This window comes from Mus musculus, chromosome 4 (assembly GCF_000001635.26).
Source record: "Mus musculus strain C57BL/6J chromosome 4, GRCm38.p6 C57BL/6J".
NCBI classification, from domain to species: Eukaryota; Metazoa; Chordata; class Mammalia; order Rodentia; family Muridae; genus Mus; species Mus musculus.
In genome coordinates this window covers 156,221,404-156,234,524 of record NC_000070.6, presented here as the reverse complement: position 1 = coordinate 156,234,524, position 13,121 = coordinate 156,221,404, and the positions used below count along the sequence as shown (strand labels likewise).

General features: G+C 54.7%; 2 protein-coding genes and 1 non-coding gene across 4 annotated transcripts in view; all 3 read left to right on the top strand.

The window, feature by feature from the left end:
- Klhl17 (kelch-like 17) overlaps positions 1 to 5,481 on the top strand; it is a 5,814-nt gene extending 333 nt beyond the window's left edge. Inside the window, exons 2-12 of the mRNA NM_198305.2 lie at positions 463 to 722; positions 812 to 933; positions 1,080 to 1,301; positions 1,780 to 1,896; positions 2,125 to 2,338; positions 2,579 to 2,723; positions 2,811 to 2,978; positions 3,352 to 3,440; positions 3,551 to 3,624; positions 3,839 to 4,020; positions 4,263 to 5,481. Of these exons, the coding sequence (NP_938047.1) occupies positions 463 to 722; positions 812 to 933; positions 1,080 to 1,301; positions 1,780 to 1,896; positions 2,125 to 2,338; positions 2,579 to 2,723; positions 2,811 to 2,978; positions 3,352 to 3,440; positions 3,551 to 3,624; positions 3,839 to 4,020; positions 4,263 to 4,491 (1,822 nt within the window). The 3' untranslated portion in view covers positions 4,492 to 5,481. The remainder of the gene's footprint in view (positions 1 to 462; positions 723 to 811; positions 934 to 1,079; positions 1,302 to 1,779; positions 1,897 to 2,124; positions 2,339 to 2,578; positions 2,724 to 2,810; positions 2,979 to 3,351; positions 3,441 to 3,550; positions 3,625 to 3,838; positions 4,021 to 4,262) is intronic.
- Positions 4,410 to 4,466, top strand: Mir7658 (microRNA 7658). Its single transcript, NR_106118.1, has one exon. It is a non-coding gene; the product is annotated as a microRNA 7658 (primary transcript).
- A 501-nt stretch (positions 5,482 to 5,982) lies between the features above and the next one.
- On the top strand, positions 5,983 to 13,069 carry Plekhn1 (pleckstrin homology domain containing, family N member 1). 2 transcript variants are annotated; one of them, NM_001008233.3, is made up of 16 exons: positions 5,983 to 6,116; positions 6,209 to 6,308; positions 8,853 to 8,999; positions 9,097 to 9,177; positions 9,258 to 9,330; positions 9,484 to 9,608; positions 9,687 to 9,800; positions 9,907 to 9,987; positions 10,593 to 10,668; positions 10,811 to 10,959; positions 11,087 to 11,227; positions 11,444 to 11,584; positions 11,745 to 11,885; positions 12,044 to 12,274; positions 12,509 to 12,557; positions 12,643 to 13,069. In NM_001008233.3, the coding sequence occupies exons 1-16, from the start codon at positions 6,034 to 6,036 to the stop codon at positions 12,744 to 12,746; spliced, it is 1,836 nt and encodes a 611-aa protein (NP_001008234.2). In that variant the 5' UTR covers positions 5,983 to 6,033; the 3' UTR covers positions 12,747 to 13,069. The 2 variants fall into 2 exon arrangements, with proteins under 2 accessions (NP_001008234.2, NP_001355568.1); NM_001368639.1 differs by having other exon boundaries at positions 6,013 to 6,116; positions 12,047 to 12,274.
- The last annotated feature ends 52 nt before the right edge of the window (positions 13,070 to 13,121 follow it).

Sequence of the window (13,121 nt, the reverse complement as noted above, 5' to 3'; positions counted from 1 at the left end):
GGGCGTCCTGCAAGAAGTGCTGCAGGGTCTCAGCCCCTTGGTTGTGCAGAGCTGCAGAAGGCGCTGCTCCCGGGGCCGGGTGAGGTCACATGGTGACTGGGATCTGGGGATTCAGATGGACAACGTTTGCCAACTTCCTCCCCATGAGTGGCCTGGGCACTAGATGAGGGGCTCGGAGCCCCAGGAGAGGTAGTCAGCAGAGGAAGGGGGACAGGTAGAGCAGGCTTACATTTATGAAAGAATCTGCTCCGGCTCCAGCGAGGTTCCTGGACCGGAGAGAGATCTAGAGCCCTGGAAAGTGGCAGTGAGTGACAGGCTGGTCCTCCATGGGCTTTGGTGCCTGATGACTGAACGAACTCCTGGGCATAGACCGCAGCTGCCTTGGCTGTGCTGGGAGTTCTCAAAGGCGGGTGAGTGGCCCTCTACAGGGTACAAACCCTGACCTAGTCCTGCGGCCTGCAGCCCCGAGGCAGAGCGAGCTCGGCCCCGGCAGGCCCGGCCTGCAGCCCCGATGGAAGGTGCGATGCAGCTGTTGAGCAGAGAGGGTCACAGTGTGGCACACAACTCAAAGCGGCACTACCATGATGCTTTTGTGGCTATGAGCCGCATGCGGCAGCGTGGCCTCCTGTGCGACATCGTCCTGCATGTGGCTGCCAAGGAGATCCGGGCTCATAAGGTGGTGTTGGCCTCCTGTAGCCCCTACTTCCACGCCATGTTCACAAGCAAGTACCACATACAACAGTCTGGGCAGCCCTAGGGGGAATCTCCGCAGATCTCCCCGGGTAGGCCGCCTAATCCACTGTTTTCACAGATGAGATGAGTGAGAGCCGCCAGACACATGTGACACTGCATGACATTGACCCGCAAGCCTTAGACCAGCTGGTGCAGTTTGCATACACAGCTGAGATCGTGGTGGGCGAGGGCAACGTTCAGGTGAGGCCTACCATTCCCATACCCACGTCCCCTGAGATCTCCAGCCCAGATCTGTGTGCCCTGCCCCCCCCCCATGCCTCTCCCCAATATCCAGTCACTCTGTGCTCTTCTGGAACCCTCCTGCCTCACCCATCTTCATGCCCCAGACTCTGCTCCCAGCTGCCAGCCTTCTACAGTTGAATGGTGTTCGAGATGCCTGCTGCAAGTTCCTCCTGAGCCAGCTGGACCCTTCCAACTGCCTGGGCATTCGAGGATTTGCAGACACACACTCATGCAGTGACCTGCTCAAGGCAGCACACAGGTACGTGCTGCAGCACTTCGTGGATGTGGCCAAGACTGAGGAGTTCATGCTGTTGCCACTGAAGCAGGTAACCACTGAAGCAGGTAACATGCCAGTTTGGGCCCAGCCCCCACCATGTATTGCCCAAGCCCAGACCCTTGCAGCCAGTGTTCTGCAATCCTCATTTCAAGTTTCTGGTGCGAGTTTCACCCTATGATTCATTCCCTGGCCATCTCCTCCCAACCCTGTTTCCATCTTCTCATGTCACCCAATCATTTGTCTTAGATGCCTGTCTTTACCGCATTCTAGGGCCATGATTTCCCAGTCTCTGATTCTATGTACCCGAGACTACTTAGGACCTTGGACACCCCTCACCCCTCTACCCCTCTACTGGGAACAAAATCTGTGAATCTTGACTCTGCTTGGTTCTTCACTCTAAGAACGTTAAGTGTGCGTGTTTGTGCATGGACACGCACATGCCCTCTGTCTGATACTCTCAGACACGTTCAGGGTTCTCTGGGCCCTCCCCTACCCAGATGTCAGGTCTGAGGACCTCTCGCCCCCAGGTGCTGGAATTGGTCTCTAGTGATAGCCTGAACGTGCCCTCAGAGGAAGATGTGTACCGTGCAGTCCTGAGCTGGGTCAAACATGACGTAGACACTCGGAGGCAGCATGTACCAAGGGTGAGGCCAGGTCCTGGAGCTCCCGTGCTGTCAGAAGGGAATGCAGGTGGCTGCGGTATAAGCTTACTTCTTCAAGTCCTTAGCATCTTCCATCCAGGGACTCCTTTGGAGTGGTTGAGCCACCTGTCTCAAGACCCAATCTCACAGGTGCTATAGGCACCTGAGTGGGTCTTAGCCCTGGGCCAAGTACGCCCAAGGTTTTGCCTTACATGGCGCTTCCTGCCCTAGTTGATGAAGTGTGTACGGCTGCCTCTGCTGAGCCGAGACTTCCTCCTGGGCCACGTGGATGCCGAAAGCCTTGTGAGGCATCACCCTGACTGCAAGGATCTGCTCATCGAGGCCCTTAAGTTCCACCTGCTGCCTGAGCAGAGAGGTGTTCTGGGAACCAGCCGCACGAGACCCCGTCGATGTGAGGGCGCTGGCCCTGTGCTCTTTGCTGTCGGTATGCTAAACCCCTTCTCCTTCCCATTTTGCCCTAGGCCATCCACCCCAACTCAGACTATAAACCCAACCCATTATACTTAGACCTGTGTGTCTCAGAGACCCTATAGGATGGGGCCCACTAGTGTGTCCCAGTCTCTATCTCTTCCCACCCCTGGAGCCTTCATGTCTTTGTACTTGGGTCACACTAGAGTCCTCTGCCCAGCCTTGAGCCCCTTTATTTATAGTTACCCATCTCTAGGTGGTGGGAGCCTGTTCGCGATCCACGGAGACTGTGAAGCGTATGACACGCGGACTGACCGTTGGCATGTGGTGGCCTCCATGTCTACACGTCGGGCTCGTGTAGGAGTTGCTGCCGTCGGGAACCGACTGTATGCTGTGGGCGGGTAAGCATAGAAGCTGGCCATGTAGGCTGAAAGGTTTGTCACAAGCCTGCCGGGCCATCCTTGGTCAGTAGCGGACTCTTCTCCTAGCTACGATGGAACCTCAGACCTGGCTACGGTGGAGTCCTATGACCCTGTGACAAACACATGGCAGCCCGAGGTCTCCATGGGCACAAGGCGGAGCTGCCTAGGTGTAGCTGCTCTGCATGGGCTCCTGTATGCAGCTGGTGGCTACGATGGGGCTTCCTGCCTCAACAGGTAGTAGTTTGGGTTAGGGCCCCAGTGGCTTTGCAGGGTCGGCTCAGCAGCAGCAGCTAAGGCTGGCTTAACTATGAAGTCACATCTGGCTAAGAGAATGAGGGCCTAATCCAGGCTACTGGGTCCTCAAGGCTTCCTTACCTCAGGGCACAGCATCCGCAGGGCCTTGGCACCATTCTCCTCCTGGAGGGGCCCTCCCTCCAGTCCAAGCAGCCAGCAGCCAGTATCCGCCCAGCACACCTTGCTCTCTATTCATAGAGTCTGTGATGCCCGGGATTTCAGCCGTAGCTTTGGGGGGAGTGAGGGGACAGAGCCTGGGCAAGGATGACTTAACTGTTGTAACTGAACGTCGGCATCATTCTGGTGTCCACAGTGCTGAACGATATGACCCACTGACGGGAACATGGACATCCATTGCTGCCATGAGCACCCGGAGGCGATATGTGCGTGTGGCCACACTTGGTGGGTGACAGGCTTCCCGTGGTACCCGCTTTCCTGCCTCTCCCCTTCCCACCCACCCCCAAAACTCCTACACCCTGCAGGAGCTTCGTGGGTATATTGCCTTCCCACAGATGGGAACCTGTACGCCGTGGGTGGTTATGACAGCTCGTCACACCTGGCCACCGTGGAGAAGTATGAGCCCCAGGTGCATAGCGCACCCCATCACAATGTCCTCCTCTAAAGTGCTGGGGGGGATGGGGCATAATCCCAGATTCTGGCCATCTGTGCCACCCAAGGGGTCTGCTTTCTATATCCCACCCCTGACCCTCAGATACCCAACCAAGAGTAGAGTCTATGTGGTGGCAGGGTTGGGGGGCCCTTGGTGGGTCTGCCTCCAGCCTGTCCTATTGTCTCTACAGGTGAATTCATGGACACCTGTAGCTTCCATGCTGAGCCGGCGCAGCTCAGCAGGAGTAGCAGTGCTGGAGGGTGCCCTGTATGTCGCAGGGGGCAATGATGGCACAAGCTGCCTCAACTCAGTGGAGAGATATAGCACCAAGGCTGGTGCCTGGGAGAGTGTGGCACCCATGAATATCCGCAGGTGTATAAGGCCAGGGGCGGGTGGTGAGTGGTTCTGCCACTACATCTGGTTTATTCCAGGAGTGTAGCCCCAGGGGTTGTGCACACAGCACCTCAACAGTACGGCAGGTCCTTGGGTTCCCCCCGGGCATAGGGGGCTCCTTTCGTTGCCCTGTCCCTATGGTTACTCCCTCTGTGCCCCACTCATTTGGCCTGTCTCTTGGCTTGCCCCTTGGGCTTACTCTTGCCTATCCAACTCCCCAGGAGCACACATGACCTGGTGGCCATGGACGGCTGGCTCTACGCCGTGGGGGGCAATGACGGCAGCTCCAGCCTCAACTCCATAGAGAAGTACAACCCGAGGACCAACAAGTGGGTGGCGGCATCCTGCATGTTCACAAGACGCAGCAGTGTGGGCGTGGCGGTGCTGGAGCTGCTCAACTTCCCACCACCTTCCTCACCCACGCTGTCTGTGTCCTCTACCAGCCTCTGACACGCGCCAGACTGCACAGAGGCCCTGCAGCCCCCCACATGCCTTAAACCCTACGGGGTGGCCCTACCGACTCTGTCTTCTCTACCAAGTGTTAGGGCAGATCACGTAGCCCACCAGAGATTTCCTGTCCTTCGGTCTTGGTCTCGGTGTTCATTTGTCCTCGTTCATTTATGTGTGCGCTGTTTGTCTACTCACGTATTTATTGACTCACTATTTACTGATGGATGAGAAGTGCTGCAGCTACAGGTTCACACATTTACTCTCGATTGTCAGCTCTCCTGCATTGAGGGGACCAAGGACCCCTTCGGAGTGTTCTCTTGCCTGTCTCCCTCTGTGGGACAATAGAGAATGCTGGGTAGACACTCACTGAAGGAGGATGAGCAACACAGCTGGGCCTTGCAAGCAGGAAGGGGCAGAGCAACTGTGGCAACAGGAGCAGCGGCAAGGGCTTTCTAAGAAGATGATGCAGACCCCTAGCCAGCGCTTTGCACACAGCACTTATCTGTCTCTGCCAGGCACTATCCCTGAAGGACACAAAGCAGCCTTATTTCCTATGTCCCGTGTACACAGTGTGATGTCTTTTCTGGGTCTTCTATGGAGCTGGGCACACAACATGCACTTAGATCCTACACAGCAATATGAGCCAACTTGAACAATAAACATGTTTCTTGGGCTCCATGGGCCTGAGGCTGAATGTCCATCTTTGGCCCCCTTTGTACCTTCTGCTGTGGCTCTACAGCACATCTTTGGCTCCTCTCTGGACAACAGAGTGAAGGTCTACAGGCAAGTGTGCAGCCAGACTCAAACGCTACCTTAACGTCTGGGGCTGCAAAATGGCACTTCTGCATTCAAGTGGAACAGAGACTGGCTGTCATCCTAGTCTTGAGGCTCCTGGGATCTGGGAGTGTGGGGCCAATGAGGAAGATAGCCTTAGGAACCCGAGAGGCACGTGGCCTCTTTCTTGCATTTGATTAAACTTTGGGGACCCTGACTTCATTCTGGATAAGGGTTGGCCCAGAATGAAGAGAAGCTGGGGGAGGGTTCAGGTCTCTCTCCCTTTATATGAAATTGCACCTCTTGAGCAGCTGAGAGTGAGCAACACACCCCCGACAGTCACCAGTGACTCAGACAGCTGGGACTCGTGTGGAAACAGGATGTGTGCACCCTGGCAGGGGAGGGGCAACTGGAGAATCCCTGCCTCCATAGAACTCCAACGTCTAGGCTCCTCCAGTCTGAATACAAGTGTGCGGGTGTATACAGAGCAGGCCCTTCTGGCCAGGTCTATGCAGGGTGCTGAGATGGGGGCTCCTGGTCCAATCAGGAGATACCTATTCTACCCCAAGGCTCATTGCCTTGGGCCTAGGAAACCTGGGCCCTCACTGGAAGGTTTCCCTCAAAAGGGGCCAATCCGGGCCCAGAGAGGAGCCTCCCCAGGTAGGGGCAGGGCGTCCTGTGGCCACGCCCACCAGCGGGAGGCGTTAACAGAGGAACCAAGAACCCAGACCTGTGGACCTGCCCAGCACAAGCTAGCAGCTGCCATCCATGGGGAACAGCCACTGCGTCCCTCAGGCCCCCAGGAGGCTACGGGCCTCCTTTTCCAGAAAGCCCTCGCTCAAGGGAAACAGGTGAGGGGTGTGGCCTGGCCACAAGGGAACAGGGTCTCCCTGGACCTGCTGCCTGGACCAGGCCTTGAGCCTTCGGTTTCCCTTGTTCCCAGAGAAGACAGCGCCAGGAAGCTGGCTGGCTTGTTTGGCACCGAGGCTAGGCCTGATGGGGACACCGCGGCTAACAGGATCTTCCACTACATCCCTGGGACGGTGAGCGGAGGGGCGTGTCCGGCTGGAGTGGTTGGCTCGGGGCCTGGAGTCTGAGTACAGCTTTGTGCTTCTCCCTGTGTGCTTGTGTGTGCCACAGTGTGAGTGATCATGGGGGCATCACAGCTTCCAGCAGCTTGGGGTGATCCCTGGTCTGCTTGGAGGGATTCAAATCCAAAGCAAGATGAGGAAGTTGGCTCCTCCCTGGGAGCTCGCTCAAGAGTCTAGGCTGAGAGTGAAACCAAGACCAGCACTGAGTGAGTGCTGAGCAGGCAGAGCCAGCCCAGTCTGCGATATATCCAAAGGGACAGTGGCCCCGCCCTCAACCTCCACCGCCCCAGCCTGGGTCTTGCGGGCCGAACACCTGTGTGGAAGCTTCTGGTAAATAGCATAGTGCGGGCCTCAGTCCCCCAGGGTCACTGTGGAGCCCACAGCTGCCATGTTGCCATCTAGGCGGGCACCCATCCCCATAGAGCAAGAAGCCAGCTAACCCTCCTGAGATCAGAAGGCTAAACATTCTGTGGGTTTAATGACTCGCCGAGGAAAAACACACCTTTCCCCTCCCCTTTTCCCAAGTCTATGGCAATACTTGAGAGGAGCCAGGGCTGCAGGTCTGACAGGAACACGTCCTACTCTGCTGTTCGTGGAGGACCACACCCACCCCAGTGGGCTGGGATCTGCTATATATGTGCAGCTTCTACCAGGGTTGGGGCAAGGCTCCTGGATTCTTGGGTGCTGCAGCTGGTGCAAACTCCCAAGGTATACCTTTCTCACAGGATCCTAGGAAAACTGGGAAACCAGCCCCTCCTGGTCTCTGGGGCCCCAGGGATTTCTACAGACGGGTGTCACCTTTAGAAACCTTACTGCCTCAAAGAAATAAAGAGGGAAATGGGGCCTGGCGTGACCAAGGGTGGCATCCCCTCCCTGTGGGCACATCTCAGACCCTGACTCCCTCCAGTCAGGCCCAGGAAATAATTCTAGGAAGGAGTCCCAAAGTTCCAGAGTAGTTGAGCCTAGTCAGGTCACAATAACTGGAAAGTGTGACCCTCAGGAAATGGGATCAGGAAAAGGGGCCCTAGCCAGGCAGAGAACCAGTCCTGAGCACCGTACATGGACTATGGACTCTAGGTAGATTTTGCATCTAAACAAGAACTAGCCCTGCCACAATCTTAAGCTGAGCCCTCAGCTGTCTGAGCACCAGGACCAGCGTCATAGCCTTTCCTATTCATGGCCTATTTTTCAGTGCCATCCAGCATGCGTTTCAACACTGGGTGTACGTACAGGAGGCCCCACCCAGAGTCAGTGAGGATATGAGCTGCTTTTGTCTGTTCACATTCCCAGGGCCTGCACTAGAGGTAGTTCAACTTGATCCGTGTATAGTAGCCCATGCAGGTAGTCCTTGACAGCTTCCAAAGGCAACATAGCACCCGTCCCAAGCCTGTGGCTCGCAACTTAGTCCATTTCTGATCTCTAAAATGATATAGAGGATTCTTCAAAGACTGTCTAAAAGTTGTGCAGATGTTGGACCTACCTCTTTCCCATCCTCCCAGAACATCCCAGGGTCATGTTCTAGACTGTGTGGAGTCAGCAAGGAGCAAAACAGAATAAGACTTCTGTTGTCACCTTCTTCCATTACTATGTCAAAGATAGTCAAGACAAAACAAGAGAAGCCAGTCTAAACCAGTACTAAGTGAAAAGCAAAAGCTGAATTTTAGGACATTCAGAAAGAAGGTAAACCTGAACAGAGAGCCCACAGAGGGGTAAAATGGGAAGTTAGGGCTGAGCAGAGACTCGCACACGCAAAGGTGAGACATCATGTGTCTTACATAATGGAAAAACGAAGGAGAGGACGGGGCCCCAAGTTTAGTCATAGAGAACTCCTCAGTCCATTGCCAATGCTCTACCTTCCACTGTAAGATACGTAGTATGTATGTGGTGAGCTGGGATAGCCAGCAGAGACTCACAACAACTGACTAGTACCTCTTTCCAGTTCCAAGTTCACGACATCACGAGTTACCGAACTCAACTTGGGCAATGTTGGGAATATTTACACTAAAGAAATTAGTAAATATTACAATAAATATTGGATTTTTCTTCTTTATTTCATTTTTTCATAGAACTAGATTTAAAAAAAAAACTTTCAACTGCTACTGAAAACCTGAGAAGGCTGTGAGCATTATCTCATTCTCATAATATCACTTCTGAATTCTGGGGCAAGTCTGAGGGTGTGGAATGACCAAAGTGAAGTTGTACAGAGTAGGCCGTATTGAAGATAAGGACTGAACTCAGTGATACCAACTTAAGTTTATACCATAGAGCGCAGAGCTGTAACTGCAGGGAGCATTATATTTATATGTGTGGTATGCATATATTCCACTTTTTATGTGACGAGGCTTAGGGGTGTGTGGTGTGCATGTATGTGTGTGTTCTTGAGGAATGCATTCTGTGGCCACGCACGGACAGATCAGAACTATATACAGAAGCTGTGTGTATATCGCTTGGGGATCCGGCCCCATCTGGTCCCTCTCTTGAGCCCTACTCCCTCAGGACATCCCGGGCCCAGAACATCACCCAGAAAACCTGGAACAGCCATTCCTGAGTGTATTCAAAAAAGGGTGGCGGAGGACACCTGTGAGGAACCTAGGCAAGGTTGTTCACTACTCCAAGGTTCGGCTGCGATTCCAGCACAGCCAGGTAGGAGCCACGCCAAGTCGGCAAATACGTGGGAGCCAACATCCACGGCCGGGGCTGTCTCCCAGCCTCTGAGACCAGTGGCTCTGCTCTCCCCTAGGACATCAGTGACTGCTATCTAGAACTGTTCCCTTCCCACCTGTACTTCCAGGCCCATGGTTCTGAGGGACTTACATTCCAGGTGAGTGGCACAGACGGAGGGAGGGAGGGACTGTGTCCCCTGGGAGTCCCTGCAGCCCCTCCTATACTATCCTGTGGCAGGGACTGCTCCCACTGACGGAATTGAACATCTGCCCGACTGATGGGTCCAGAGAACATGCCTTCCAGATTACAGGTGTGTGGAGAGAGCTGGCCTGGCCACAACTGGACCAGGACCTCTAGACCGGGCATTGGAGGTCCACTTGCAGCCCTTGGAGAGGAGACTTTCCTGTGGGCTTCTGTGAGTTCTGAGCTTGAGCCCTCGCCCACTTGACTCTTCTGCCCCTAGGCCCGCTGCCTGCCCCACTCCTTGTTCTCTGCCACAGTGAGGCCGAGCTCAGCCACTGGCTCTACCACCTGGAAAAGCAAATGGCTCTCTTGGGTCTACAACGATGCCACTCGGCACCCCCACAGGTCAGTAGCAAGAGCCTGTGAGTCCTCCCCCACCCAGACTCTCTGCCTGCCTTTGACCTATTCTTTCTTCCTCCTCAGGGGTCTCTGGGAGATAAACCCCCCTGGACCCAGCTACGGCGAGCATATGGGTGTGGTTCCATGAGCGGCGCAATCTGTGCCTCAAGGGTCAAGCTGCAGCATCTGCCCTCCCAGGTAGGTGGGGAAAGACCTGAGGTGCAAGGAGATGGGGAAGGATGCAGGAACAAGTCAGGCTGGACTCCGGGTGCCCAACCCTACTCTGCCCTTTGACCCCTTACAGGAACAGTGGGACCGGCTTCTGGTACTATACCCAGCATCCCTGGCCATCTTCTCTGAGGAACCAGAAGGCCTTAGCTTTAAGGTTGGCCCTCTCCACATATACCTGACCAGGAAGGTGCCCTTTCTGGGGTGGGGGTGGAGACTCAGAAACCTGTATTTCAGGGCCTGTTGGGACAGAGCACAGGGCTCCACCTATCTGGCCCCACTGCCCTGGTCAGTCTGGTCCCTGCTCTGGCACAGAGCAGGAGTCTCCACCCTCTAAATCCCATCTCATCCTGCAGGGACATTGTTACTCTTGGAGTGGGTGGAATGGAACAATCTACTTCTTGGGATCTCTGGTGCATGTTGCCCCTCTGAGCAGCTTCCATGCATCATGGAAGGGGGGGAGGTGCGTGTGCATGTGTCTAGGACTAAAGCATGACACTGGTGTGCACTCACAGTCACTGAAAATCAAAACAAGGGGGCCTCCCTCACAGGGGCCGGTCCCTATTAGCATCTGCCTACAACTGACATTAGCTGGTGAAGATCCAACAGGAGGTAGAGTGGAGATGTTCCAGAACAAAGCTGCCTGGCCTTTCTCAGAGTGTCATCCTGAGTTTCCAGCCCAGCTCTAGAGATCAGGATGGAAGAATAGGGCCAGGAAGAGGCTGAGATGACCCAGATAAACACCTAGTCCTCGTTCTACAGGGGGAGCTTCCACTAAGTGCCATCCATATCAACTTAGAAGAGAAGGAAAAGGAGATTCGCTCCTTTCTCATCGAAGGTAGGGTCCTACCGAGAACTAGCCACTGCTTGACCGGGCTTCTGGGAGGGGTGTGAGTTTGGTGGACGCTTCATCTCTTTGCTCTGTGGGATGAGAGATGTACTTGTCCTGTCAGACCTTAGTTCACATATCTGTGTGCTAGGCCACCTCATCAACACCATCCGCGTGGTATGTGCCAGTTATGAGGATTATAGCCAATGGCTGCTGTGCCTCAGGACTGTCTCTCGCAGGGATGGGGCCCACCTGCCACCTGGCCCAGAGAGTTTCCCAGGATTACAGAAGCCCACACAGGTGAGAAGTCAGTGAGGTCCCTGTAACTCGGGTGTGGCAGTGATGCAAACTAGGAGCAGGAAGTTAGGTCCAAGCGGGGATAGAGAAGGAGACAGACCCGGCCACTCACCTTACTTCTGCTACTTAGCTTGTAGGTAGAGGCCGAGGTTCACTCTCTTCCAATGGACGGAGCAGCTGGAAATTAGAGTGTCCAGTGTTCCCCACCAGCCAGTCCCTCCCTGAGTCCTCGGTGCCAACCACTATAGGCTTCCCTGCCCCTCCTGTACCTGTAAGTACCTAAAGGAATGACATGGGAGTGGGATTAAAAAAAAAAGGGGGGGACTTTTGTCTCCTGGGTAGCCTAGGTACCATTGTCCCATACTGGTGATTGCTGGACCGTAGTGAAGGAGGGCACATGAACGGAAGAGACCCCCATTCGGCCTCCTAGAAGATTTTGTGGGAAGGAAGCCCCGGTATCTTTCTGACTTGTTCTTGGTCTCCATAGAACCAGACCGACTCTAACTGTGTCAGCACTGGCCAAAAGAAGATGAAGCCCAGTGACAGTAGCCCGTCTCCCAGGGGCAGAGCTCAAAGAGAAGTATCTGGCTCAACTGTCCCACTGCCCCTGCCCCTGGACCTGACCAAGGTAAGCCCACTACATACCCTGACCCCAGGCCATTTTCCCTCCCGCTTCTACTTCCTTACTTCTGTAGATGATCCTAGAACTCAGAAACCTCATGGTCTAAGAACAGAAGGCTCTTGAGGCATCTCATTGAGGTAACCCATGCGCTCCCTTCTTCTTGTAGATGAGTGCACTGAACCTAGACAGTGGCCCAGAGGCTCAGGATCACTCTTTGGACATTCCACACTCCCCGCTCTATGCTGATCCCTACACACCACCAGCTACATCTCGCCACAAGATTACAGACATCCAAGGCCTGGATGAGGTCAGTACTCTACTAGGTGCCGGTGCCAGGACTGAATACACTACAGTGAGATCAGGAGATGTCAGAAACCTGAAGACTATGAAGGGAGGGTGTTTCTGGGATCTCTCGGCTTTAGAGTGGTCCCAGACCAGGGCTACAGGTAACCCTCATTTTCCCAGCAGTTCCTCTGTGCGATACAGACATCGCCTGGACCTGACCTATCAAGCCCGTTCCCCCCAGTGTCTGTGTCTGTGCCTGTCTCTGAATCCAGCTCTGGCATCTCCAGCTCGCCTGGGCCTCTGGGCTCCCACTTACTCACCAAGAAAGGTGCCCTGCAACCCAGAGCTTCCCAGAGACACCGGGGTTCCTTCAAGAGCAGAGGCCCACAGCCCTCAGACTTCCCTCAGCTTGTAAGTCACATTCTACACTCTAGTGTCAAAGCCCAAAGATCAGGGGATACTGGGTAGAGGGTTCTAGGACTCCAAGGAGAAAAACAAGAGAATATGGGGAAGAGAGAAACTCTGGACAGAGACAGCATGGTAGGACAGGAAGCTGGAGGGTAAGGAGAGGAAAGTAGCAAGGGCTTGGCAGATCAGGTGGGCTGATCTGCGCTGGCTGTAAGACTTGTACTTTGGGGCTTCCAGGTCACCCCTGCCAGAGAAGGCAAACCCAGTTCCCTGCCCCCTCCCCCAGGTAAGTGGAGATCTTCTCTCCTGAAGGGAAGGGGGTGCTACTTCTCAAAGGCTGGTGCCTGAGCTGTCTCTGACATCCCTGCTAGATGAAGAGGCTCCTATCTGGAACAAGACTTCCTCTCCCTCCCACCCGAAGTGGCCACAGCCCAGGAAGCCTGCAGTGGAGGGGGGATTCATCCAGTGGATCTGATGGCCCCCAAGGGGGCCGCTGCTTCTCAACAACACAACCAGCCAGCACCGCCCTGCATAAGACTACGCAGTTATGCCCGTCCTTTGACTTACATTAAATATACCAGGGCCTAACCCCATCAGGTCAAGGTTGTCTCTAGACTCTGAGGATAGAAGCACCTCACCAGGCTCTAGCAGCTGGAGCAGCTGAAAGGAGGTAACTCTAGGAACAAGCCAGTGAGGGGCATCGGTAAGATTCTGGACAGCCCCAGAGGCTCTGCCGCTAGGGGAAAGGGGAAGGGTGCTGGAGCGGGTGACTGTGAAATACAGAGTGCTGAGAAAGTCAGGTTGTCAGGCTCAGCCTTGTGAAGTCAGAAGATGTGAGGCTCAGAGATCA

Excerpts from the sequence above, each read along its gene's own strand:
- Plekhn1 (NM_001008233.3), top strand. The coding sequence starts at position 6,034 with ATGGGGAACAGCCACTGCGTCCCTCAGGCCCCCAGGAGGCTACGGGCC. Across the intron at positions 9,178-9,257 it reads CTGAGGGACTTACATTCCAG|GGACTGCTCCCACTGACGGA; the intron begins GTGAGTGGCACA and ends ATCCTGTGGCAG. Across the intron at positions 9,988-10,592 it reads CAGAAGGCCTTAGCTTTAAG|GGGGAGCTTCCACTAAGTGC; the intron begins GTTGGCCCTCTC and ends CTCGTTCTACAG.